General features: G+C 44.1%; 2 protein-coding genes across 2 annotated transcripts in view; one reads left to right on the top strand and one right to left on the bottom strand.

Moving 5' to 3' along the window:
- LOC140577193 (uncharacterized) overlaps positions 1-10,155 on the top strand; it is a 10,855-nt gene extending 700 nt beyond the window's left edge. The window contains exons 2-6 of the mRNA XM_072697038.1: positions 4,863-5,459; positions 5,784-5,921; positions 6,147-6,208; positions 6,836-7,102; positions 9,486-10,155. Coding sequence (XP_072553139.1) covers positions 4,877-5,459; positions 5,784-5,921; positions 6,147-6,208; positions 6,836-7,102; positions 9,486-9,530 — 1,095 coding nt within the window. The 5' untranslated portion in view covers positions 4,863-4,876 and the 3' untranslated portion in view covers positions 9,531-10,155. The remainder of the gene's footprint in view (positions 1-4,862; positions 5,460-5,783; positions 5,922-6,146; positions 6,209-6,835; positions 7,103-9,485) is intronic.
- A 3,656-nt stretch (positions 10,156-13,811) lies between these two features.
- On the bottom strand, positions 13,812-19,477 carry pnpla1 (patatin-like phospholipase domain containing 1). The gene is made up of 9 exons (XM_072697293.1): positions 19,285-19,477; positions 18,288-18,496; positions 18,070-18,135; positions 17,665-17,874; positions 17,519-17,579; positions 16,652-16,894; positions 15,606-15,738; positions 15,011-15,133; positions 13,812-14,178 (listed from the first exon to the last, which is right to left on the bottom strand). Exons 1-9 carry the CDS (start codon positions 19,475-19,477, stop codon positions 14,007-14,009), a joined length of 1,410 nt encoding a protein of 469 aa, XP_072553394.1. The 3' UTR covers positions 13,812-14,006.
- Positions 19,478-24,478: the final 5,001 nt, after the last annotated feature.

Here is a 24,478-nt window from a genome sequence, read left to right as displayed (position 1 = left end):
ATGGTGGTGAATCAGGGCTTTAGTGGTGGTCAATCAGGGCTTTAGTGGTGGTGAATCAGGGCTTTAGTGGTGGTGAATCAGGGCTTAGTGGTGGTGAATCAGGGCTTAGTGGTGGTCAATCAGGGCTTTAGTGATGGTCAATCAGGGCTTTAGTGGTGGTGAATCAGGGCTTTAGTGATGGTGAATCAGGGCTTTAGTGATGGTCAATCAGGGCTTAATGGTGGTGAATCAGGGCTTTAGTGATGGTCAATCAGGGCTTTAGTGGTGGTGAATCAGGGCTTTAGTGGTGGTGAATCAGGGCTTTAGTGATGGTCAATCAGGGCTTAATGGTGGTCAATCAGGGCTTTAGTGATGGTGAATCAGGGCTTTAGTGGTGGTGAATCAGGGCTTTAGTGATGGTCAATCAGGGCTTTAGTGATGGTCAATCAGGGCTTAATGGTGGTGAATCAGGGCTTTAGTGATGGTGAATCAGGGCTTTAGTGATGGTCAATCAGGGCTTTAGTGATGGTGAATCAGGGCTTTAGTGATGGTGAATCAGGGCTTTAGTGGTGGTGAATCAGGGCTTTAGTGATGGTGAATCAGGGCTTTAGTGATGGTCAATCAGGGCTTAATGGTGGTGAATCAGGGCTTTAGTGATGGTGAATCAGGGCTTTAGTGATGGTCAATCAGGGCTTAATGGTGGTGAATCAGGGCTTTAGTGATGGTCAATCAGGGCTTTAGTGGTGGTCAATCAGGGCTTAATGGTGGTGAATCAGGGCTTTAGTGATGGTCAATCAGGGCTTTAGTGATGGTCAATCAGGGCTTAGTGGTGGTGAATCAGGGCTTTAGTGGTGGTGAATCAGGGCTTTAGTGGTGGTGAATCAGGGCTTTAGTGGTGGTGAATCAGGGCTTTAGTGATGGTCAATCAGGGCTTAATGGTGGTGAATCAGGGCTTTAGTGATGGTCAATCAGGGCTTTAGTGGTGGTGAATCAGGGCTTTAGTGGTGGTGAATCAGGGCTTTAGTAATGGTCAATCAGGGCTTTAGTGATGGTGAATCAGGGCTTTAGTGGTGGTCAATCAGGGCTTAGTGGTGGTCAATCAGGGCTTTAGTGATGGTCAATCAGGGCTTTAGTGATGGTGAATCAGGGCTTTAGTGATGGTCAATCAGGGCTTAATGGTGGTGAATCAGGGCTTTAGTGATGGTCAATCAGGGCTTTAGTGGTGGTGAATCAGGGCTTTAGTGATGGTCAATCAGGGCTTAGTGGTGGTGAATCAGGGCTTTAGTGGTGGTGAATCAGGGCTTTAGTGGTGGTGAATCAGGGCTTTAGTGATGGTCAATCAGGGCTTAATGGTGGTGAATCAGGGCTTTAGTGATGGTCAATCAGGGCTTTAGTGGTGGTGAATCAGGGCTTTAGTGGTGGTGAATCAGGGCTTTAGTGATGGTCAATCAGGGCTTAATGGTGGTGAATCAGGGCTTTAGTGATGGTCAATCAGGGCTTTAGTGGTGGTGAATCAGGGCTTTAGTGGTGGTGAATCAGGGCTTTAGTAATGGTCAATCAGGGCTTTAGTGATGGTGAATCAGGGCTTTAGTGGTGGTCAATCAGGGCTTAGTGGTGGTCAATCAGGGCTTTAGTGATGGTCAATCAGGGCTTTAGTGGTGGTGAATCAGGGCTTTAGTGGTGGTGAATCAGGGCTTTAGTGGTGGTGAATCAGGGCTTTAGTGGTGGTGAATCAGGGCTTTAGTGGTGGTGAATCAGGGCTTAGTGATGGTGAATCAGGGCTTTAGTGGTGGTGAATCAGGGCTTTAGTGGTGGTGAATCAGGGCTTTAGTAATGGTCAATCAGGGCTTTAGTGATGGTGAATCAGGGCTTTAGTGATGGTGAATCAGGGCTTTAGTGATGGTCAATCAGGGCTTAATGGTGGTGAATCAGGGCTTAGTGGTGGTGAATCAGGGCTTAGTGGTGGTCAATCAGGGCTTTAGTGATGGTCAATCAGGGCTTTAGTGATGGTCAATCAGGGCTTTAGTGGTGGTGAATCAGGGCTTTAGTGGTGGTGAATCAGGGCTTAGTGGTGGTGAATCAGGGCTTAGTGGTGGTCAATCAGGGCTTTAGTGATGGTCAATCAGGGCTTTAGTGATGGTGAATCAGGGCTTTAGTGGTGGTCAATCAGGGCTTTAGTGGTGGTCAATCAGGGCTTTAGTGGTGGTGAATCAGGGCTTTAGTAGTGGTCAATCAGGGCTTTAGTGGTGGTGAATCAGGGCTTTAGTGATGGTCAATCAGGGCTTTAGAGATGGTGAATCAGGGCTTTAGTGATGGTGAATCAGGGCTTTAGTGGTGGTCAATCAGGGCTTTAGTGGTGGTGAATCAGGGCTTTAGTGGTGGTGAATCAGGGCTTTAGTGATGGTGAATCAGGGCTTTAGTGATGGTGAATCAGGGCTTTAGTGGTGGTGAATCAGGGCTTTAGTGGTGGTGAATCAGGGCTTTAGTGATGGTGAATCAGGGCTTTAGTGATGGTGAATCAGGGCTTTAGTGATGGTGAATCAGGGCTTTAGTGATGGTGAATCAGGGCTTTAGTGATGGTGAATCAGGGCTTTAGTGATGGTGAATCAGGGCTTTAGTGATGGTGAATCAGGGCTTAATGGTGGTCAATCAGGGCTTTAGTGATGGTGAATCAGGGCTTTAGTGATGGTGAATCAGGGCTTTAGTGATGGTGAATCAGGGCTTTAGTGGTGGTGAATCAGGGCTTTAGTGGTGGTCAATCAGGGCTTTAGTGGTGGTGAATCAGGGCTTTAGTGGTGGTCAATCAGGGCTTTAGTGGTGGTGAATCAGGGCTTAATGGTGGTGAATCAGGGCTTAGTGGTGGTGAATCAGGGCTTTAGTGGTGGTGAATCAGGGCTTTAGTGATGGTGAATCAGGGCTTTAGTGGTGGTGAATCAGGGCTTTAGTGATGGTGAATCAGGGCTTTAGTGGTGGTGAATCAGGGCTTTAGTGATGGTGAATCAGGGCTTTAGTGATGGTGAATCAGGGCTTAGTGGTGGTCAATCAGGGCTTTAGTGATGGTGAATCAGGGCTTTAGTGGTGGTCAATCAGGGCTTTAGTGATGGTGAATCAGGGCTTTAGTGGTGGTGAATCAGGGCTTTAGTGGTGGTGAATCAGGGCTTTAGTGGTGGTGAATCAGGGCTTTAGTGATGGTGAATCAGGGCTTTAGTGATGGTGAATCAGGGCTTTAGTGATGGTGAATCAGGGCTTTAGTGGTGGTGAATCAGGGCTTTAGTGATGGTGAATCAGGGCTTTAGTGATGGTGAATCAGGGCTTTAGTGGTGGTGAATCAGGGCTTTAGTGATGGTCAATCAGGGCTTTAGTGATGGTCAATCAGGGCTTTAGTGATGGTCAATCAGGGCTTTAGTGGTGGTGAATCAGGGCTTTAGTGGTGGTGAATCAGGGCTTTAGTGATGGTCAATCAGGGCTTTAGTGATGGTGAATCAGGGCTTTAGTGGTGGTGAATCAGGGCTTTAGTGGTGGTGAATCAGGGCTTTAGTGATGGTCAATCAGGGCTTTAGTGGTGGTGAATCAGGGCTTTAGTGATCGTGAATCAGGGCTTTAGTGATGGTGAATCAGGGCTTTAGTGGTGGTGAATCAGGGCTTTAGTGGTGGTGAATCAGGGCTTTAGTGGTGGTGAATCAGGGCTTTAGTGGTGGTGAATCAGGGCTTTAGTGATGGTGAATCAGGGCTTTAGTGATGGTGAATCAGGGCTTTAGTGATGGTGAATCAGGGCTTTAGTGATGGTGAATCAGGGCTTAATGGTGGTGAATCAGGGCTTAATGGTGGTGAATCAGGGCTTAATGGTGGTGAATCAGGGCTTTAGTGATGGTGAATCAGGGCTTAGTGATGGTGAATCAGGGCTTTAGTGATGGTGAATCAGGGCTTTAGTGATGGTGAATCAGGGCTTTAGTGGTGGTGAATCAGGGCTTAGTGATGGTCAATCAGGGCTTTAGTGGTGGTGAATCAGGGCTTTAGTGGTGGTGAATCAGGGCTTTAGTGATGGTCAATCAGGGCTTTAGTGATGGTGAATCAGGGCTTTAGTGATGGTGAATCAGGGCTTTAGTGATGGTGAATCAGGGCTTTAGTGGTGGTGAATCAGGGCTTTAGTGGTGGTGAATCAGGGCTTTAGTGGTGGTCAATCAGGGCTTTAGTGATGGTGAATCAGGGCTTTAGTGATGGTGAATCAGGGCTTTAGTGGTGGTGAATCAGGGCTTTAGTGGTGGTGAATCAGGGCTTTAGTGGTGGTGAATCAGGGCTTTAGTGATGGTGAATCAGGGCTTTAGTGGTGGTGAATCAGGGCTTTAGTGATGGTCAATCAGGGCTTTAGTGATGGTCAATCAGGGCTTTAGTGATGGTCAATCAGGGCTTTAGTGATGGTGAATCAGGGCTTAGTGATGGTGAATCAGGTGTTCTCTTTCTGTGTAAATAAGTAGTTTCCTCTAGAGAGAAGCACAGTATTTTAATTCTCTTAATTTACAAACAAACAACAAACCAGAACATTACAGTATATAGCAGTGTGTGTGTGTGTGTGTGTGTATATAATTAATTAGTTATACCTATAAACCTCTACATATTGTATTTATATCAGAACAGTGAGGTTATCGTTTTGAGTGTTTGCTCTGTTTGGGCCTGTTTCGGGCCGTGCTTCTGTTAGGCTGCTTGTTTCTTAATCAAAGTTCCAGATTAGTTTTTGTAGGATTTACTGAATAATTAGCAGTAGTTAATGAGTCATTATTGAGTAAGGGGTCTTAAAGTGAGACTAGGGGTTAAAGTGATCAGTGTGTGACTCTACTCTGCTGCTTTTTCTTCATCGTCTTCTCTTTCCTCATCCTGTGACACAGGAATCCCACCAAAGATGCCTGACCGTACCCGCTCCGCTGCGGCTCGTCAGCTGCTGTTTTTCGACCAGAGGTCCACCTGCCGGCTGCTGGAGGTTTATGTGAAGCGCAGTCTCAGTCTGAACGACGCCGGTGGGCTGCGGAAGCAGCGGCCGAAGCCCCGGAAGTGGGTGACTCTGACCACCGGAGGCGCTCAGGCCAGACGGGCCTCCAGCGACAGCTCCACTCACCGGCTGTCCATCGAGAAGATCCTGAAGACCACAGAGTCTCCAAAACCTCCTCGGCCCGACTGCACACTTCCATCATCCAAGCTCTCCGGTGGAGATGTGGGATGGAAGGCCAGGAGAAGTCCAGAACCAGCAAGGAAGTCATTCCTTAGGGCGTTCCTCAGCTGGTTCCACAAGAAGGGATCTGAAACTAAGACAGAAGCTCCATCTCCCAAACCTGAGCCTCACTCCTCCCAGCTGAGAGCTGAAGAGACTTCCAGAGCGGTGAGGAAGAAGCACTCCTTCAGGAGGCTTTCGTTCCGGAGCGTGGAGAGGTCAGAGTCTCTGAAAAAAGCCACTCTCACTCCGGAGGATGTGGTCAGACTTCCAAACGGTGAGTTTATGACTTTAATTATTTTAATCTACAAATGATGAATCCTCTTTATGTACAGCCTCATAATGTATAATAACAATATTAGACATGATGGTGGTTTTACTAACCGTGTCATTCATATAGCAGCTGTCACACATAGAACATTACACTAAACATTCAAACAGCTTTCAATATTGGTTTTGTTTAATTATTAATAATATTAAGAAATAAAATGAAAAGGAAAAGAAATGAATTAAAACAGAATGAATTAATTAATGAATTAAATTTAAAAAATGAATAATAATAAAATAAATAAGAGTGTGTGATTGAGTGTTTGCTGTACAGCTGTTAGTGTGGAGCCCACCAGCTCATACTTTGAGAAGGTGTCGGCGGAGCTGGAGCGCATCGTGAAGGAAGTGAAGACGAGTCCAGATGGAGAAGCTAGTGGAGGTCACTGTACTGCTGCTGCTGCTGCTGCTCCAGGTGAGCGGTCCTCCACAGACCAGCTAAACAAACACATGGAGGAAGTGTTCAGGTGTAAACACCTGACCTGACAACGAAGCTCAGATTTCGGCCAAGTTCCGTTTGTGCTGATTATTTAAAAATACGCTGATGAGGAAGTAAAAGTGTGTGAGCGCTGAGTGCAGGAAGACCTTTGTGTTGTGTTGGTGTTGGTGTTTGCTGTTGATGTTGTGTTGGTGTTTCCAGATGATGCCGTTGAGAGGATTATCAGTCTGCTGAAGCAGCAGGGAGACGCCATCGATGAGAAGGTGAGTATTTATATCTGCTGAAATGATTTGAATACACGTCATCACGGTCCTGCAAAACAACCCTGTATCTCCATTCCTGCCGTTTTTCACTTTCCTCCATAATATGAATCTGACAGTGGTTCTTTATACTGAATTCATGAGTTTCATGATGAACCGCCCAATAGAAATGCTCCAAAATTACCTGGAAGACGACCTTTTACATTGCCTTTCATTGAAAGTTAAGAAGGTTGGAGATTCGAGGTTTTAGCAGGACAGCAGTGATATATTATATTATATAGTCAGATGAGTTTTTAACCCCTTTAATATACTTATATACTTATAATAAACTATAACGAATGTCATTTCTCTCCACACAATTTCTATTAACTGAATTGATCAGATTTAAACATCCCAGTGATTTACTATTTTAAATTTGTTAAGTAAATAAACAGTAATTGAGTATTAAAATGTGCATCAGCGGTAGACAGAATGTGACCCTGTACGTTTGCATCTGACTATAATAAATAACGTCTATAAAAATGATGGGAAGCAGCTCAGTGTCCGTGCCTGAATCTCTGCCCCGCACAGCTCCACTGAGAGGCCCTCACCGCCGCGCTGTAATGAAGCTTGATGTGATTCTCTGTTCAGATTAGGAGGAACAGTAGTGTACACTCGTTCCTCCAGCGGCTCTCATACGGTTCCTTCCAGCAGCTCGCTGACCGCTACCTCGCCCAGATCCCCCAGCCTGCAGACCGGGTCTCACACACTGCCCCGGAGCTGGTCCAGCTTGCGTTCACTCTGGACTTCACCGCTAAAGTGGCCGGTCTCTCCAATCAGGCCGTGAGTCGCATCATGGGCTTTGGAAACCAGTACCTTCAGGACCGATTCACACAGATATGCTCCGCCCACAAGCAGGTACGGACTTGAGGGACCAATCAGGGGTGGAGTTCAGTAGACTGTGTGATAGGATACTGAATAGAAAGTAAGCAGCGGTTCGAGCTGTAGCAGTGTGTAGGCGGTGTGAGCATCAGACCACAGCTGTGTGTTAGTTCCTCATCTCACTTCTGTTCCTCACACTCAGCACAACCCCCCCCCCCCCCCCCCCCAGACCCCCGATTTATCCTTTAACACTGTATATAACATAGTCACTGACTTTATGTTTATTAGGGTTTATTCTAATGTTATATAGAGTTAATTACAGGTAGACGCTCTCACTGACCACTGACTTTATGTTTATTAGGGTTTATTCTAATGTTATATAGAGTTAATTACAGGTTGACACTCTCACTGACCACTGACTTTATGTTTATTAGGGTTTATTCTAATGTTATATAGAGTTAATTACAGGTAGACACTCTCACTGACCACTGACTTTGTTTATTAGGGTTTATTCTAATGTTATATAGAGTTAATTACAGGTAGACACTCTCACTGACCGCTGACTTTATATTTATTTGGGTTTATTCTAATGTTATATAGAGTTAATTACAGGTAGACGCTCTCACTGACCACTGAATTTGTTTATTAGGGTTTATTCTAATGTTATATAGAGTTAATTACAGGTAGACACTCTCACTGACCACTGACTTTATGTTTATTAGGGTTTATTCTAATGTTATATAGAGTTAATTACAGGTAGACACTCTCACTGACCACTGACTTTGTTTATTAGGGTTTATTCTAATGTTATATAGAGTTAATTACAGGTAGACACTCTCACTGACCGCTGACTTTATATTTATTTGGGTTTATTCTAATGTTATATAGAGTTAATTACAGGTAGACGCTCTCACTGACCACTGAATTTGTTTATTAGGGTTTATTCTAATGTTATATAGAGTTAATTACAGGTAGACACTCTCACTGACCACTGACTTTATGTTTATTAGGGTTTATTCTAATGTTATATAGAGTTAATTACAGGTAGACACTCTCACTGACCACTGACTTTATGTTTATGTGGGTTTATTCTAATGTTATATAGAGTTAATTACAGGTAGACGCTCTCACTGACCACTGACTTTATGTTTATTAGGGTTTATTCTAATGTTATATAGAGTTAATTACAGGTAGACGCTCTCACTGACCACTGAATTTGTTTATTAGGGTTTATTCTAATGTTATATAGAGTTAATTACAGGTAGACACTCTCACTGACCACTGACTTTGTTTATTAGGGTTTATTCTAATGTTATATAGAGTTAATTACAGGTAGACACTCTCACTGACCGCTGACTTTATATTTATTTGGGTTTATTCTAATGTTATATAGAGTTAATTACAGGTAGACGCTCTCACTGACCACTGAATTTGTTTATTAGGGTTTATTCTAATGTTATATAGAGTTAATTACAGGTAGACACTCTCACTGACCACTGACTTTATGTTTATTAGGGTTTATTCTAATGTTATATAGAGTTAATTACAGGTAGACGCTCTCACTGACCACTGAATTTGTTTATTAGGGTTTATTCTAATGTTATATAGAGTTAATTACAGGTAGACACTCTCACTGACCACTGACTTTATGTTTATTAGGGTTTATTCTAATGTTATATAGAGTTAATTACAGGTAGACACTCTCACTGACCACTGACTTTATGTTTATTTGGGTTTATTCTAATGTTATATAGAGTTAATTACAGGTAGACGCTCTCACTGACCACTGAATTTGTTTATTAGGGTTTATTCTAATGTTATATAGAGTTAATTACAGGTAGACACTCTCACTGACCACTGACTTTATGTTTATTAGGGTTTATTCTAATGTTATATAGAGTTAATTACAGGTAGACACTCTCACTGACCACTGACTTTATGTTTATTTGGGTTTATTCTAATGTTATATAGAGTTAATTACAGGTAGGCGCTCTCACTGACTTTCTGTTTATTAGGGTTTATTCTAATGTTCTATAGATTTAATTACAGGTAGACACTCTCACTGACCACTGACTTTGTTTATTAGGGTTTATTCTAATGTTATATAGAGTTAATTACAGGTAGACACTCACTGACCACTGACTTTGTTTATTAGGGTTTATTCTAATGTTATATACAGTTAATTACAGGTAGACACACTCACTGACCACTGACTTTCTGTTTATTAGGGTTTATTCTAATGTTATATAGAGTTAATTACAGGTAGGCGCTCTCACTGACTTTATGTTTATTAGGGTTTATTCTAATGTTATATAGAGTTAATTACAGGCAGACACTCTCAGATATACAGTGTTAATGCTGCAGTGTTACAGTTGGTGAATAAAGAGGACTGTGCTGACTCTGAAGGCTCTCTCTGCAGGTGGCTGAAGATGTGGAAGGACAGTGCAGCAGTGACCCTGAGTAGAACTCTGAACATGACAAAGTGTTGGCTCGGTAATACTGAGGGACACTGAGTCACTGAGGGACTGATGGAGGTTGCTGTAGTGAGCGTGAGAGCGACACAGCAGAGGAAGTGCTTCTCTGTGGTTTCCTGTAATCTCACAGCTTCTGTGACACGACTGTCCGATCAATGAGGCGCTGAACCCTGAGGACTCCTCAGCTGAGGCTGGAGATAATCGAATCATTCTGTGTCTGAATTACTTCGGACTCTCAGGGGCTTTCCCAGCTCCTCAGAGCAGACCGCCTTCATCCATCACTCTGTGGTCCTGACGCTAACGTGTCCACTGTAGGAGATGGTGGACTGGAGTTAGCGTGGGTACTCTGAGCGGTCCTCAGCTACACAGCCTCGCATACTCAGCAGGGGGCGCTGCACTGTGCGTTGTGCACGTTCCTCCCGTAACCATAAATTACACTTCACTGTTCTCCACATCAAACACCTCAACACCTTCACATGCAGCCCTGATTCCATGTCATCTACACTACTGCCTTTATCCGGGAGTGGTCTAATGTTTTGCCGTGTAAAACCACTGATCTGCATTGAAGGTTTGACAGGTTGTTCTGCAGCTTTACACACTGTGACTTCAGAAGTGAGGAGATCAGTTGAGGTTTGTTCTGTTCTACTGAGTTTAGGGGAACCCGGGGCCGATGGCCTGGAGGACTGTGGGGAAATTCTGCATCTTGTGATTTTAGTCACATTTGAATGATTTTACAGCAATTCTTTATAATAATGACCCTCACTTTACCAGCGAGGAGAAGCCATGAGCTGAATAAAGGGATTTGTGTTTTTCCTGGAAAAGTCTCCTGGTTAAAGGAAACTGATGAGTCACAAGACGGCTCACACTGTCTGACCGAAACTGATCGGACATCACCGCTACCATCTGCCTCGCGTTCCTGTTTAACTGTGAACCAGATCTTTTCTTAATAAGAGAACATTTGTATTTCTGTTAGTTTTTATTTTTTTTAAACATGTCTTTAAAAACATGTTTAAAAACATTTTATTTTATTTTTATTTTATTTATATATATATTATAAATTTTATATATATACATATACAGTCATGCCCGAAAGTATTCATACCCCTGTCAAAGTTTGACTTAAATTTACTTTTATTTAACCAGAAGTTATATTTTGCCTTGAAACGACACAGGCATCTCCCAGGAGATAACACGATGATGTACAAGAGGCATCATTGTGGGGAAAAAGTATTTCTCAGCTTTTATACACATTTGAACAAAAAGTGGCATGTCCAAAATTATTCATACCCTTTGAAAACTGTCACAGTATATGGGAAAATCCAAAGTTCTATACCATTCAAATAGTCCAAGCTGTTTTAAAGCATCCTAATTACCCTGATTCTATTGGGAACAGCTGTTTTAATCAACTCAACAGGAGAAAAACAGCAGCTCTCTGCAGTTGGTTTGTGGACAGTCATGGCTAAGACAAAGGAGCTCACTAAGGACCTGCGGCTGTGCATTGTGGCGGCTCACAAGTCAGGAAAGGGCTATAAAGCCATATCAAAATGTTTTCAAGTTCAGTGGCTACAGTGCAAAGTATTATTAAAAAATACAAGAAGTTCCGCACTGTGGAAAATCTCAGAAGATGTGGTCGGAAGCCAAAAGTGACACCTGTGCTGGCCAGGAGAATAGTGAGAGAGGTGAAGAAAAATCCAAGGATCACCACCAAGGCCATCCTGGTGAATCTGGACTCTGCTGGTGGCGACATCTCAAGGCAGACAGTTCAACGGACACTGCACACTGCTGGGTTCCACGGACGCAGGCCAAGGAGGACACCACTTCTCCAGAAAAGGCACACAAAAGCCCGCTTGACCTTTGCAAATGCTCATCTGGACAAAGAAGAAGACTTCTGGCGTTCTGTTTATGGTCAGATGAAACAAAAATTGAATTGTTTGGCCACAATGATGTGTGCACCATTTGGCGTAAAAAAGGAGAAGCCTTCAACCCTAAGAACACCATCCCACTGTCAAACATGGTGGTGGGAACCTAATGTTTTGGGGTGTTTTGCAGCCAATGGACCAGGGAACTTGATCACAGTAATAATGGCACCATGAAAAAAGAGCAATACATCAAGATTCTCAACAACAACATCAGGCAGTCTGCAGAGAAACTTGGCCTTGGAACCGGTGGACATTTCAGCACGACAACGACCCAAAACACACAGCCAAAGTGGTGAAGAAATGGTTAGCAGACAAAAACATTAATGTTTGCAGTGGCCCAGCCAGAGTCCTGACTTGAATCCAATGAGAATCTGTGGAGGGAGCTAAAGATCAGGGTGATGGCAAGGAGACCCTCGAACCTCAAAGAGTTGGAGCTCATCACTAAAGATGAATGGGCAAAAATACCAGTGGAGACATGCAAAAAGCTGGTCAGCAATTACAGGAAGCGTTTGATTGCTGTAATAGCCAATAAAGGCTTTTCTATTAATTATTGAGAAGGGTATGAATAATTTTGGACATGCCACTTTTTGTTCAAATGTGTATAAAAGCTGAGAAATACTTTTTCCCACAATGATGCCTCTTGTACATCATCGTGTTATCTCCTGGGAGATGCCTGTGTCATTTCCAGGCAAAAATATATTATATATTTCTGGTTAAATAAAAGTAAATTTAAGTCAAACTTTGACAGGGGTATGAATACTTTCGGGCATGACTGTATGTGTGTGTATATATGTGTGTGTGTATGTATGTATGTATGTATGTATATGTGTGTGTGTATATATATATATGTATATATATATATGTATATATATATATGTATATATATATATGTATATATGTATATATGTATATATGTATATATGTATATGTATATATGTATATGTATATATATATGTATATATATATGTATATATATATGTGTATATATATGTATATATATATGTATATATATATGTATATATATATGTATGTATATATGTATGTATATATGTGTGTATATAATGTGTGTATATATAATGTGTGTATATATATGTGTGTATATATATATATGTGTATATATATATATATGTATATATATATATATGTATATATATATATATGTATATATATATATATGTATATATATATATATGTATATATATATATATGTATATATATATATGTATATATATATATATATGTATATATGTATATGTATATATATATATATATATATATATATATATATATATATATATATATATATATATATATATATATATATATATATACACACACACACACACACACACACACAGTTCTGGAAAAAATAAAGAGACCACCCTACATGATCAGTTTCTCTGGATGTACTGTTTATAGGCAGTGTGTTTACAGAAATTAACATTTCAATATAAATTCCAAATAAAATATATTTACAGCATTTACTTATTTATTTATTTGCAGAAATGAAAACGGCTCAAAACAGCTGCTAATATAAAGAAATGATGATAATAATTATAAAGTAAAGAAGTTATTATTCAGATTTAAACACAGTACTAATATCCGAACTCTGAGATCATTCAGAATCACTATGGTGAAATAATAACCTTGAAGGCCAATCACAGCTCTCCTGTCTCGGCCGGCTCTCCACTAGTCTCTCACACTGCTGTTGGGACTTTATGTGGTTCTTAGTCTGTAAATTCAGAGAACTCCGCTCTGTTTGATGAAATGTCTGGAATAAATCAGCTGCCGGACTCGTAGAGATACAGATTTAATAAATATAATTAAGGTGCTCTCTTCATTTCCTCCGGAGCTGTATATATATATATATGATACACAAATCAAATAATAAAGTAATACACTCATACACACACTATAAGCTCAGCAGTTAGTAATCTTACACTCCTAAAAATAAAGGTGCTACAACTGGTTCTTTAAGCGATGCCACAGGAGAACAGGGTTTGGGTCCATTAAGAACCATGTTAGTAACAGAGATGGGAGTGTGGGGAACCTGTACACAAAGTGAAGGATCCTTACGGCTTTAAAAGGTTCTACACACTCACACATTTCTTTAACGGTTCCTTATAGAACCAAACTGGTTGTTCTGTGGCAGTTCTGTAGCACCTGTATTTGGAAGAGTGTCAGTGGAAGCAAACACGAACATCCCATAGTTTCCACCTGAGCCCAGAAGCAGCTGCTCAGAAGGTGAATCTTAATGGTAAGAAATGAAAGCTGGATGAATTAAAATGTGTGTGATGTTTACAGGCGGTGTTCTCTATAGCGAGCGCGCCGGATAGGAATAAGGGGTCAGTAGCGTCTCAGATCTGATGAATCCAGAAGATTCTCTCTGTACTGAAGTCAGTGTGATTTCACTCTGAGCGAGTTGAATTCGTTATTAGTGACGTTCGGTGTCTGACATGAGCTTCTTTAGTTTACCACAGGAGATGCTAGGCTAACTTTGCTAACTAACACTGGATTTGGACTGTCACCAACTGCTCCTTTAGGGTTCTATGGTACGTTCTGCTTGCTCTCTCTCTGCCGCCTCCTCATCTCCAGAGTGAAGAAGAGAGCATGGAGGGACGGAGAGATGGAGGGATTACGCCGGAAGGTCGGAGAGACGGAAAGCTGGCCTGTGGTGCTTCCCAAATGTTTGGTTTGGACGAGAAAGAGCGTCAGCATCCTGAAACGAGGAGGAGAGCTCAGTTCAGTTCCACCAGCACTACATTTCAATTTATTTACTGAATTAACAAGAAATAATCTGTATACACCAATCAGCCACAACATTAGCACCACTAACACATGCAGTGAAGAACACTGAGGATCTGGGTCCAGCGGCTCCTGTCTGTCGAGGGGTGGATCTATTAGTCAGCGAGTGAAGAACAGTCAGATCTTGAAGGTGATAAAGGTGATGAAGCAGGGAAAATGGACAAGCATAAGAATCTGAGACACTTTCACAAGAACCAGACTGTGATGTTCTAGATAATGACTGGATCAGAACATCTCCAGAACATCAAGCAGGTCTTGTGGGCGTGCCCTTCCAGTATGCAGCACCTACCAAAAATGCTCCAAGGAAGGACAACCGGTGAACCAGCGACAGAGTTGGGCTCTCAGTCATGCTCCTGGAGGCCCCGCCCACCTCACAACTTACAGGATCTGCTGCTAATGTTAGTCTTGGTGTCTGAGGTCTGGTGCAGTCCTGCCTCGACTGGTCAGATCTGTTTTGTTGGCACGAGGGGGACCTACACGACCTTCTCTCCTCAGTCTACCCGTCTGTAATCCGACATCAGTGTGTAGTCTGATTGGCTGAGCCGCTGGAAGCCGCTGGTGTGGAATATGGTGTGTGTGAGCACCATCAGTACTGGCCTGGGAGACCAAATACGATTGAAACGTTCTAGATAAACAGGAGGTGTGGATGAAGCTTGTCCCAGTAGAGGATGAGACTCGTCTACACTCATCATCTACACTCGGAGTTTCTGTGCATGCAGCTCTTTAGAGGATGTTTGAGCTCTTACCTGTGTTGTACCCCTCTTCGTACACTGGACACTATGATGCTGAGGATGAACCACAACATGTGCTTGGTGTCCTGCCACAGCCAGTAAGCCGTTTGATAAGCGTAGAGGACCCACGGCTCGACCCTGAGGCACATCACAACTCCATTAGTTCAGTTTATGGGCAAACATTCATGCTAACGAAGTTGCTAATGAAGGCAATGTTTGGATTAGCATGCAGTTAACAGCAAGTTTGAGGCTTATCTAGACTTGGTTCTAGATAAGCTCCCCCAGTCAGAGCTGGAGTTCTACAGTGGAGGTTCTAGATAAGCTCCCCCAGTCAGAGCTGGAGTTCTACAGTGGAGGTTCTAGATAAGCTCCCCCAGTCAGAGCTGTGGTTCTACAGTGGAGGTGAAGGGAAGCAGACATCTGAAGCTCTAATAAAAGCTCCTCACAGAAAGTTCTTCACCTAATGGTGATGAAGACGCTGCCTGATGCCTGAGACACGGTTCTACCAGAGTTCTGAGAAGAGCTCTGAGTTTTGGCACTGGGGACGAAAGCAGGGCTACATTAGCCTTGTCGCCATACTGTAACTCTAAAGAAGCAGTCGGTTGAGTACCGGTTGATGACAGTTGTGGTCACCCAGATGATGACTGACAGCGGTAGGAGTAGGTATGGCAGGGCTCTCTGCGGCAGATAAACACTGAGAATACTGATCATTCCAAGATGAGCCACAGTATTACAGATGAGCACTGAAACACAGAGGGGGGGGGGGAAGAGGGGGAAAGAGAGAGGGGGGGGGAGAGGGGGGGAAGAGGGGGAAAGAGAGAGAGGGGGGAGAGACAGAGAGAGAGACAGAGAGAGAGAGGGGGAGAGAGACAGAGAGAGAGAGAGAGGGGAAGAGGGGGGAAGAGGGGGAAAGAGAGAGGGGGGGAGACAGAGAGAGAGGGGGGGAGAGGGGGGGAAGAGGGGGAAAGAGAGAGAGGGGGGAGAGACAGAGAGAGGGGGGGGGAGAGGGGGAGAGAGACAGAGAGAGGGAGGGGGAGAGAGACAGAGAGAGAGAGGGGAAGAGGGGGAAAGAGAGGGGGGGAAGAGGGGGAAAGAGAGAGAGGGGGGAGAGACAGAGAGAGAGGGGGGGAGAGGGGGAAAGAGACAGAGAGAGAGGGGGGAAGAGGGGGAGAGAGACAGAGAGAGAGGGGGAAAGAGACAGAGAGAGAGAGGGGGAAAGAGAGAGAGGGGGGGAAGAGGGGGAGAGAGACAGAGAGAGAGGGGGAAAGAGAGGGGGGGAAGAGGGGGAAAGAGAGAGAGGGGGGAGAGACAGAGAGAGGGGGGGGGAGAGGGGGAGAGAGACAGAGAGAGGGAGGGGGAGAGAGACAGAGAGAGAGAGGGGAAGAGGGGGAAAGAGAGGGGGGGAAGAGGGGGAAAGAGAGAGAGGGGGGAGAGACAGAGAGAGAGGGGGGGAGAGGGGAAGAGAGACAGAGAGAGAGGGGGGAAGAGGGGGAGAGAGACAGAGAGAGAGGGGGAAAGAGACAGAGAGAGAGAGGGGGAAAGAGAGAGGGGGGAGAGAGACAGAGAGAGAGAGAGAGAGAGAGAGAGAGGTTTAGGAGATTACACTGTACACTATAAATCTGGCTTCTTTAAAGGAGAGTGAGCTCCAGATGATACCTTCCAGTGCCTGTCCTGGAGGGTTTATACGGCTGGCTGTGTCCAGAGGGTCCTGACCTATGGGTCGGTCCACTTTAGCCTGTTTCCTCTCCTCTGTAACCACCTCTAGGGGGCTCTCCAGTTCTTCTGCTTCCACTTCTGCTTCCTTCTCAGTGAACTCCAGCTGAGGAAGCACCCACTCCTCCGGCTTCACCACGACTCGCTCGAGCTCAGAGACCCAACCAGGGTAGGGGCGCACGGAGCCTGTGGGTTCAGACACACACAGCTGTTCCACAGGAACCTCAGTTCTGACCTTCACAAACGTCCGACCTTGGGAATGTCTTTAAACTGAGCGGTCAGACCAGACTTAGTCTAAAATCAGACCTTTTAAATAATGACCTCCGGAGACCCGGCCTATATTTCATTTCTCCAGTTTGGGATCAGTGAGACCTATAATCACACAGAACTTCATGATGAATGGACCAATAGAAAAGCTCCAAAATGAAAGGAATCTTTTACACTGAAGGTTAAGAAGGTTAAAGCTGCCTGTCACCCTGTTCACTCCATTAACCCTTCAGATCGGACAGTTTCACTATTATCATGTAGTTTTACCTGTTAACAAAACACATCCAATCTGCAAACAGTTTTAATGAAGAACATGTGACCTGCACTCAGTGATGTCACTTCCTGTGGGGGGAGCATGTGGAAGGCAGTGAGAACTGGATATGAAGTATCTGTCAGGTTAGTGATTTCTAAACCATTTTTAATAATAACAAGTTTCAAATCCATAAAAGTGTTTGTGGGTGTGCTCGCCAGGTTAGTGGTTACTGGATCAAGTATATATGGTGTATAGAGCAGGTAGGGGGTTCTGAGGGGGTTCTGACTTACGGCTGTGCTGCAGGTAGTAGAGCGTGTCCTGGTATCCGTTGTAGAAAGCTTTATTTAAAGCCTGAGGAAACACAGAACACTCAGACCTCCTGCTTCCCAAAGCAAAGCTCCACTCACACACACTGTCCTCACACTCAGTCGCTCACCCTTCGGTCTCGGGGGAACAGGGCGTTAGCCACTCTGACAAAGTTGGGCAGGGTGGCCTGGACGGAGAGCTGGTTGACCACCAGGTTGCAGAAGATGGTGGACTCGTCAGACGGACAGATGTCCACGTCTCCGGCAAATGGAGAAACGGTCAGGGTGGGGCAGGAGTCCTGAGTGGGCTGAATGTTGGTCAAGCCTCCATCTATGTAGTGCTGGAACACATACAGTCTTATTCAAAAGTTTGGGCACCCCTGGCTAATGACACCCTGTGTGTTAAATAGGGCCGGGGTAAACCCTCACACACAGTTACTCTCTCTGTCATTTCAGAAAAATATGATCATCAGAGCGGCCTGATTGATTTTTATGCACTTTTCACTGTTCTGTTAGAACTGTCTCGCTTTACCCACCACTCCCTTATAGCAAGGAGGAATCATCCCACAGAACACTGGAACAAAACAGCTGCACAGAAGAGCCTGAAACACACACACACACACACACACACACACACACACACACAACACACTGAGCAGGACTGCTTGGAGGAGCTCGAGCTTCATTAGGGCTTTCTAATAAAAGGTGATTGGCTGTAGAACACACAGTGTAACCACAGAGCTCAAACTCCCACCCGAATCAGGTCCTCCTCGGAGTGAAACTCTGACACCATGATGTTGTTTCCGTCTGGGATGCGGGTCATGGATACGTGCAGTCTGCCGTTGGCCAGTCGGTGAGCATTTTTGGGCAGTGTTCTCCTCAGGATGTGATCTAACCTGCTAAACTGCGGGAATCCGAAAACGTACCCATGAGTCAGAGCCAAAATCTCCTCTCTCACCCGACCTAGACACAGAACACAGACACACCACAGGTATACTCCCTTTCACTCTGCTTCAGACCAGAATAATCTGGTTTAATTCTGCTTCAGACCAGAATAATCTGGTTTAATTCTGCTTCAGACCAGAATAATCCGATTTAATTCTTGATTTTGAATTATTCCTTCATAGATGGGACTAGTTTTCCAAAGGAAATAATTCATGCTAATTAGTTGTGGGCATTGTGGGGCAGAGTTTTAACACCATCTGTTCATAAGGAAAGCCAATAATACACTAATACTAATACACATTTACTCAGGAGTTCCAACTGTCCAACTGTCCATTATTATTATTATTACTATTATTATTATTGTAATTAATGCTGTGCGTGATTAACCAAAAAATGATCAAACAGGATAAATGTCCAGATGAGCAGATTTTGATCTGACCTCGTTGCTGAAATGATGTCACTTCCTCTTTATCATGCCTCTGAATGTGAATAAGTTGGAATGACAGTAAAGCAGAACTCAGCTCAGTAAAATAATAATGAATAATTATCTTTAATGATATGAACATTAATATATGTAACTATTATTGTTTATTAATACTAATTTAGATTTCTTTTTTTATCTTATATACAACATTTTTTATTACAGTATTTTAGTTGGAGCTTCAGTGTAAAATTGACTGAATTCCAAAACTCAGATTTTTCTCACCTGCAGTAAAAAATATGATTAATATTATATAATATTAAATATATATTATAATTCTGTTTATATTTCTGAAACTCAGCATAATGAGCTGAAAGTACAGTACCTATATCTGCTCCACACACCACCGCCGCTGCCACCAGAGACCCCGCAGATGCTCCATAGAACCTGGGTGCCTGGAGAACAACCCAGGGTGCGTTATCCAGAAGGCCCTGGACGACTCCCAGCTGATAGGTGGCCAGATACCCCGAGCCGGAGAAGGAAATGGACACAGGCTGGTCTCTCTCTGAGTCTGACATATCTGGACGGAGCCGGCGAATCTGCAGGGCCTCTCTGAGCTGAGGGGGTTTATATCCCTCTCCCGGGCGGGACGGGTTCTTTCCTCCTGTCGTCAGCAAGTCTGTAAAATCCAGAATCCATTCGATTCACAAAACAGGATTGGAGACGGTGCTCTCTCTGACTGACCCCAAACCAGCAGCCCAGAGCCAGAGACAGGCTTTATGTAAGTCAGATAAAGACCTGCTGTGTGACCTCGCCGGCTTTACCCTCAACTACATATAATACACACATGTACAGAACACCCACACGCGGCGCTGATATACAGCGGTATGAAAAAATGGGCACCCCTGATCATTTAGATGATCTTCCTTTAGAAATCGTTGGCTGTTCGGATCAGCTGTTCAGTTAAACATATCCCACAGCAGACGAACACGGAGACATCTGAGAAGTGAAGTGAAGTTTATAGGGTTCACAGAAAGTGTGCAATAATTATTTAAACTAAATTAGGCAGGTGCATAAATCTGGGCACCCTTTGGGCACCACTGTGTTCGTCTGCTGTAGGATAAGTTTAACTGAACAGCTGATCCGAACAGCCAATGATTTCTGAAGGATATGGTATATGTGTTAAATGATATGTATGGATGAAGGGTAAATATACATTTGGGTTTCAGATATTGGACACATGCATAATTTATGGTTCATACAAATACTTTTGGACTGGTTGAAAAATATAACATATAAACATAAAAGTAAACAGCAGTTTTGATGTATTTCAACCTGCTGTTTAAAGTTTTCCAATGAAAACGCTCCAGAATACCAGTGTATTCTAAAGTGTAGTTAAATAGTGTCACAGGGGTGTTACACCTGTAAATGCCCTCTACAGTGTCCTCAGTGTTACAGGACAGTGTTACAGGACAGTGTTACAGAACAGTATTGTACTGTACAGGACAGTGTTACAGGACAGTATTGTACTGTACAGGACAGTGTTACAGGACAGTATTGTACTGTACAGGACAGTGTTACAGGACAGTGTTATAGAGAACTGGGTTTTTATTCGTCCAGGAAAGCAACTGCAGATCTTACTCATATAAAAATCTGATAAATGGCAACATCTCGATTTCAGATAAACAACAGATATTTGCCTCAGTGTTACAGTAATTTTAAGTACTTCTATTTGTTTATTTGTTTATTTGATCTATTGTTATGTTAAAGGTGTCGCTTTAAGATGACGTTGTTTAAAGTGGGGGGCGGCGGTTGGCACATGGACGCCCTCTGCTGGCATTGTATTTTAGTACAGAGAAGGAAGGAATGGGGAACACTGGATCAGGATCCAAGGAGGTTCCACTGGGAGCTGTGTTCTGTGTAGCTGAACAGCAGGGGGCGCTGCAGTATAGCTCTCAGAGCAGTCCTGGTTGTAGCATTTCTGACCTGTGTGGAGTTCCGTTAACCTACACATAACACAGCGCAGCCCTGCAGGCAGTTCAGGCCCTGAGTGTCAGGCCACCTCTGTGCAGGAGACATACACAACATGGACAGAAGTATTGGGACACTGCCCATTCACTGCTTTTTCAGAAATCAAGAGGATTAAAGAGCTGATCCTGCTTCTGTTGGAGTAACTGTCGCTACTGTCCAGAGAAGAAGACTTTCTATTAGATTCTGGAGGAGGAGCATTGCTGTGAGGATTTGATTGTATTTCGCAAAAAGAGAGCTTTCATTGTGAGGTCAGGATGTTTGATGATGATGATGGGGGCAACTTCAAGTAGCTGAATGCATTTATTAGAAGGGATGTCCACAAACATTTGGACATGTAGTGTATGTGATCTGATCTGAGTGACTCCCTTTGAGACTGAGAGAAGCTGGAGGATCTGTAGAGCTGGTTTGGGTTCGGGTTTGGACTGAAGACTGACTCACTCACAAACAACAGTTTTTAGTTTAGAGGAGAAATTCCAACGAGGTCAACGTCCTTCCCATAGAAAAATGACAACACACACACACACACACACACACACACACTTCATCAGTTTGGGGCCTGGTGTTTCACAGCTAACCAGGAGTTTGGCAGAGTGAGTTCAAAAACAACAGGAATGAGGGAGGATCCTCTGGAGTGACCACAGAGAGAGAGAGAGAGAGAGAGACAGAGAGAGAGAAAGGGAGAGAGAGAGAGGGGGGGGGGGGGAGAGAGAGACAGTGCTGATGTAGGAATCCTATTTGTGGGAGTTTCTGGATTTCTGATTATTTCATTTCTCTTCTTTTTCAGATGACCTCCGCGGCGGGAACGTTTTAAACGTGTAAATGATGTAAATATTAAACCTGTTCATCTGATGGGTGAGAAGCTTCCATTCTGTAAATCCAGAGAAGCCTGCAGTCTCCAGACCTCCTCCTGAACACGCTGCCGGTGCCGGGTTGTCATTGTGAGTGATCTGGTGAAATCCTGAGGACTGAGCTTGGAGGGGAGTGGGTCTGCGACAGACCTCACTGCTGAGTCTTGCGGAGGTGTGGTGGGCCTAACCCAGCGAAGTGCTGGCGGTGGGAAGTGCCAAGCTGATGGCCCCAGTGAAGAGGTTGTACTGTAGTGGGTGATGGGAGCAGGGGCTGGGCCTGTCAGTGACCCCAGAAATGAGGTGCAGGATGTTTCTTTGGGGCAGTGGTGCTCAGCGGGTTAGAACCCCAGGCTACTGATGACAGGGTTGTGGGTTCGATACCCAGGTTTGGCAAGCTCCAGGTGTGTGTGTGTGTATGTTCACTGCACAGAGGGGTTAAAGGCGGAGGCCAAATTCCATCTGTGTCCGACACTACTGGAGAAAACGTGTGTCTGGTCTTTTCCTGGATTATTGGAGTGTAAACTGATCATCACTTCACTGAAGTTTGTCTCTATTCTGTGATCCAATGAATTCAGTTCTGATTGAGTTAAAAAAGCACAACTTCAACTTCAATGGGAGAAAAGCCAAACCCACCAGTGCAGCTACACGAGTCTTCTGAGTTTTATATGGGATGATGATGATGATGATGATGATGATGAAGGTAAAATAGTGAATAGAGAATCTGAACTAATGCAGTTCTCTTTAGGGACTACTTTCTGTAGCTGCACTACACCCTGCAGCATGTATCCCTCCACCATTTTAATGATCTGGTTCTAAAAGCAGGTTCTAGAGCCGAGCTCTTCTCAGAACTCTGGTAGAACAGTGTCTCAGGCATCAGGCAGCGTCTTCATCACCATTAGGTGAAGAACTTTCTGTGAGGAGCTTTTATTAGAGCTTCAGACGTCTGCTTCCCTTCACCTCCACTGTAGAACCACAGCTCTGACTGGGGGAGCTTATCTAGAACCTCCACTGTAGAACTCCAGCTCCGACTGGGGGAGCTTATCTAGAACCTCCACTGTAGAACAGTTCCGTATTACTTAGAGCATCACTGTGCAGAGGAACTTCTGTGATGTAATGTGGTCAGTCTGTGTGTGTGTGTGTGTGTGTGTGTGTGTGTGTGTGTGTGTGTGTGTCTCAGCTGTTATAATTCCAGTCTCATCATACGGTTCTGTTTGTGCGTCAGCACTCCCACCACAAACCCCACTTTCCAAAACCACACACACACACACACACACACACACAAACACACACACACACACACAAACACACACACACAAACACACACACAAACACACACACACAAACACACACAAACACACACACAAACACACACTGCATCTCACTCGGTTTAATGTATATTATTAGACCGACTGCTTTTATACAGCAATCCCACTCTTCAGACTCCGCCCATTAACGTGATCTTCCATAGCTACTGTTGCTAAGTCGGACAAGCTTTCTTCAGAAAAGCTGCAGAGATCTTACACAGCTGAGGACTGCCGGAGACGTCTTTACTGAGCTTGTGGTTCTGCTGTTGGGCTGGACCTGGACACGGTGGGCAGTTGGTCCACTTGTAAAGGGCGAAGCGGTCAGTGGAGCGGCTAATTCCTACCTGTCCTGAGATCTTTATTTACACACACACACACACACACACACAGTTCTCTATTTGTCTGTAGATACTGATGTAGACGCTGCGCTCCTGTAGCTCTGTTAGACTGTGTAAACTGGTTAAGGGGTTTTCTGAGTGAAGACTCTGGAGAAGAGCCTCCGCTAAACTCCTCAGTGTAAATGTTCTGAACTCTGAGGCTGGGGCTCTTTAATCACAGTCCTGCTGTAAACACTGAGTTATTTATTGATTAGAATCTCCCCGGGCTCGGCGCTGCCCGCGAGCCAAACCCAACGGGAAATATCCGTCTGTCTGTGCCTCCATCGCGGCGAGAACCCTCAGCTTCTTCTGGTTTTCCCTGCTGTGTAATTCTGCCACCACAGACATGCACTTCATTTTATTAGAGCAGTAAACACAGACTGACCCGCCAGAACCCCCCGGAACCGCCGGAGACTTCCCACATTCCGCTCCATTCCTGCCGTTAAAGCGCCCACAACATGGAAAGCTGCATTTTTGAGAAGTAAGGCCGCGTGAGAACCGCCCCCTCCGCCCTCACGGAGCTGCACACACAGCTGCTTTCGGTTTGCTGCTTCTGTGACGTCACAAAAACCCATGCGTTTACGTATCCGCCCATGTCAGCAGTTTAGCCCCGCCCAACTAGACTGCAGCGGTGTAGCTCCACCCATTTGTGCCGAAGACTCTTGAGGAAAAAAAGGTTTTCAATGGTTCTTTAGTAAAAGCAAAGGTTCTCTATAGAACCATAACAACTTAAAGACCAAACTCTGTGCTAAAATGGGTCCAAGATTGGTATAAAACCAATGGTTCTTTAAAGAACCAAATTGGTCACAATTATAATACAGAACCTTTTTTTTTGCTTGAATGTTTGAAAAAACAGAACCATTTCTCCCTTAAAAATGGGTTCTTCAAGGATATATAGAACCAATTGAATACTTTTTTAAAACTTTTGAAGGTGGATCTCTAAAGAACCTATAAAAATGGTTCTGTTCAGCACCCAAATGTTTTGATTTAAAGAACCAGTACTATTTAAACCTTCCTCC

This window comes from Salminus brasiliensis, chromosome 14, assembly GCF_030463535.1.
Source record: "Salminus brasiliensis chromosome 14, fSalBra1.hap2, whole genome shotgun sequence".
NCBI lineage: Eukaryota > Metazoa > Chordata > Actinopteri > Characiformes > Bryconidae > Salminus > Salminus brasiliensis.
Note: the sequence above shows the minus strand (reverse complement) of the source record. Positions and strands in the feature narration are given on the sequence as shown.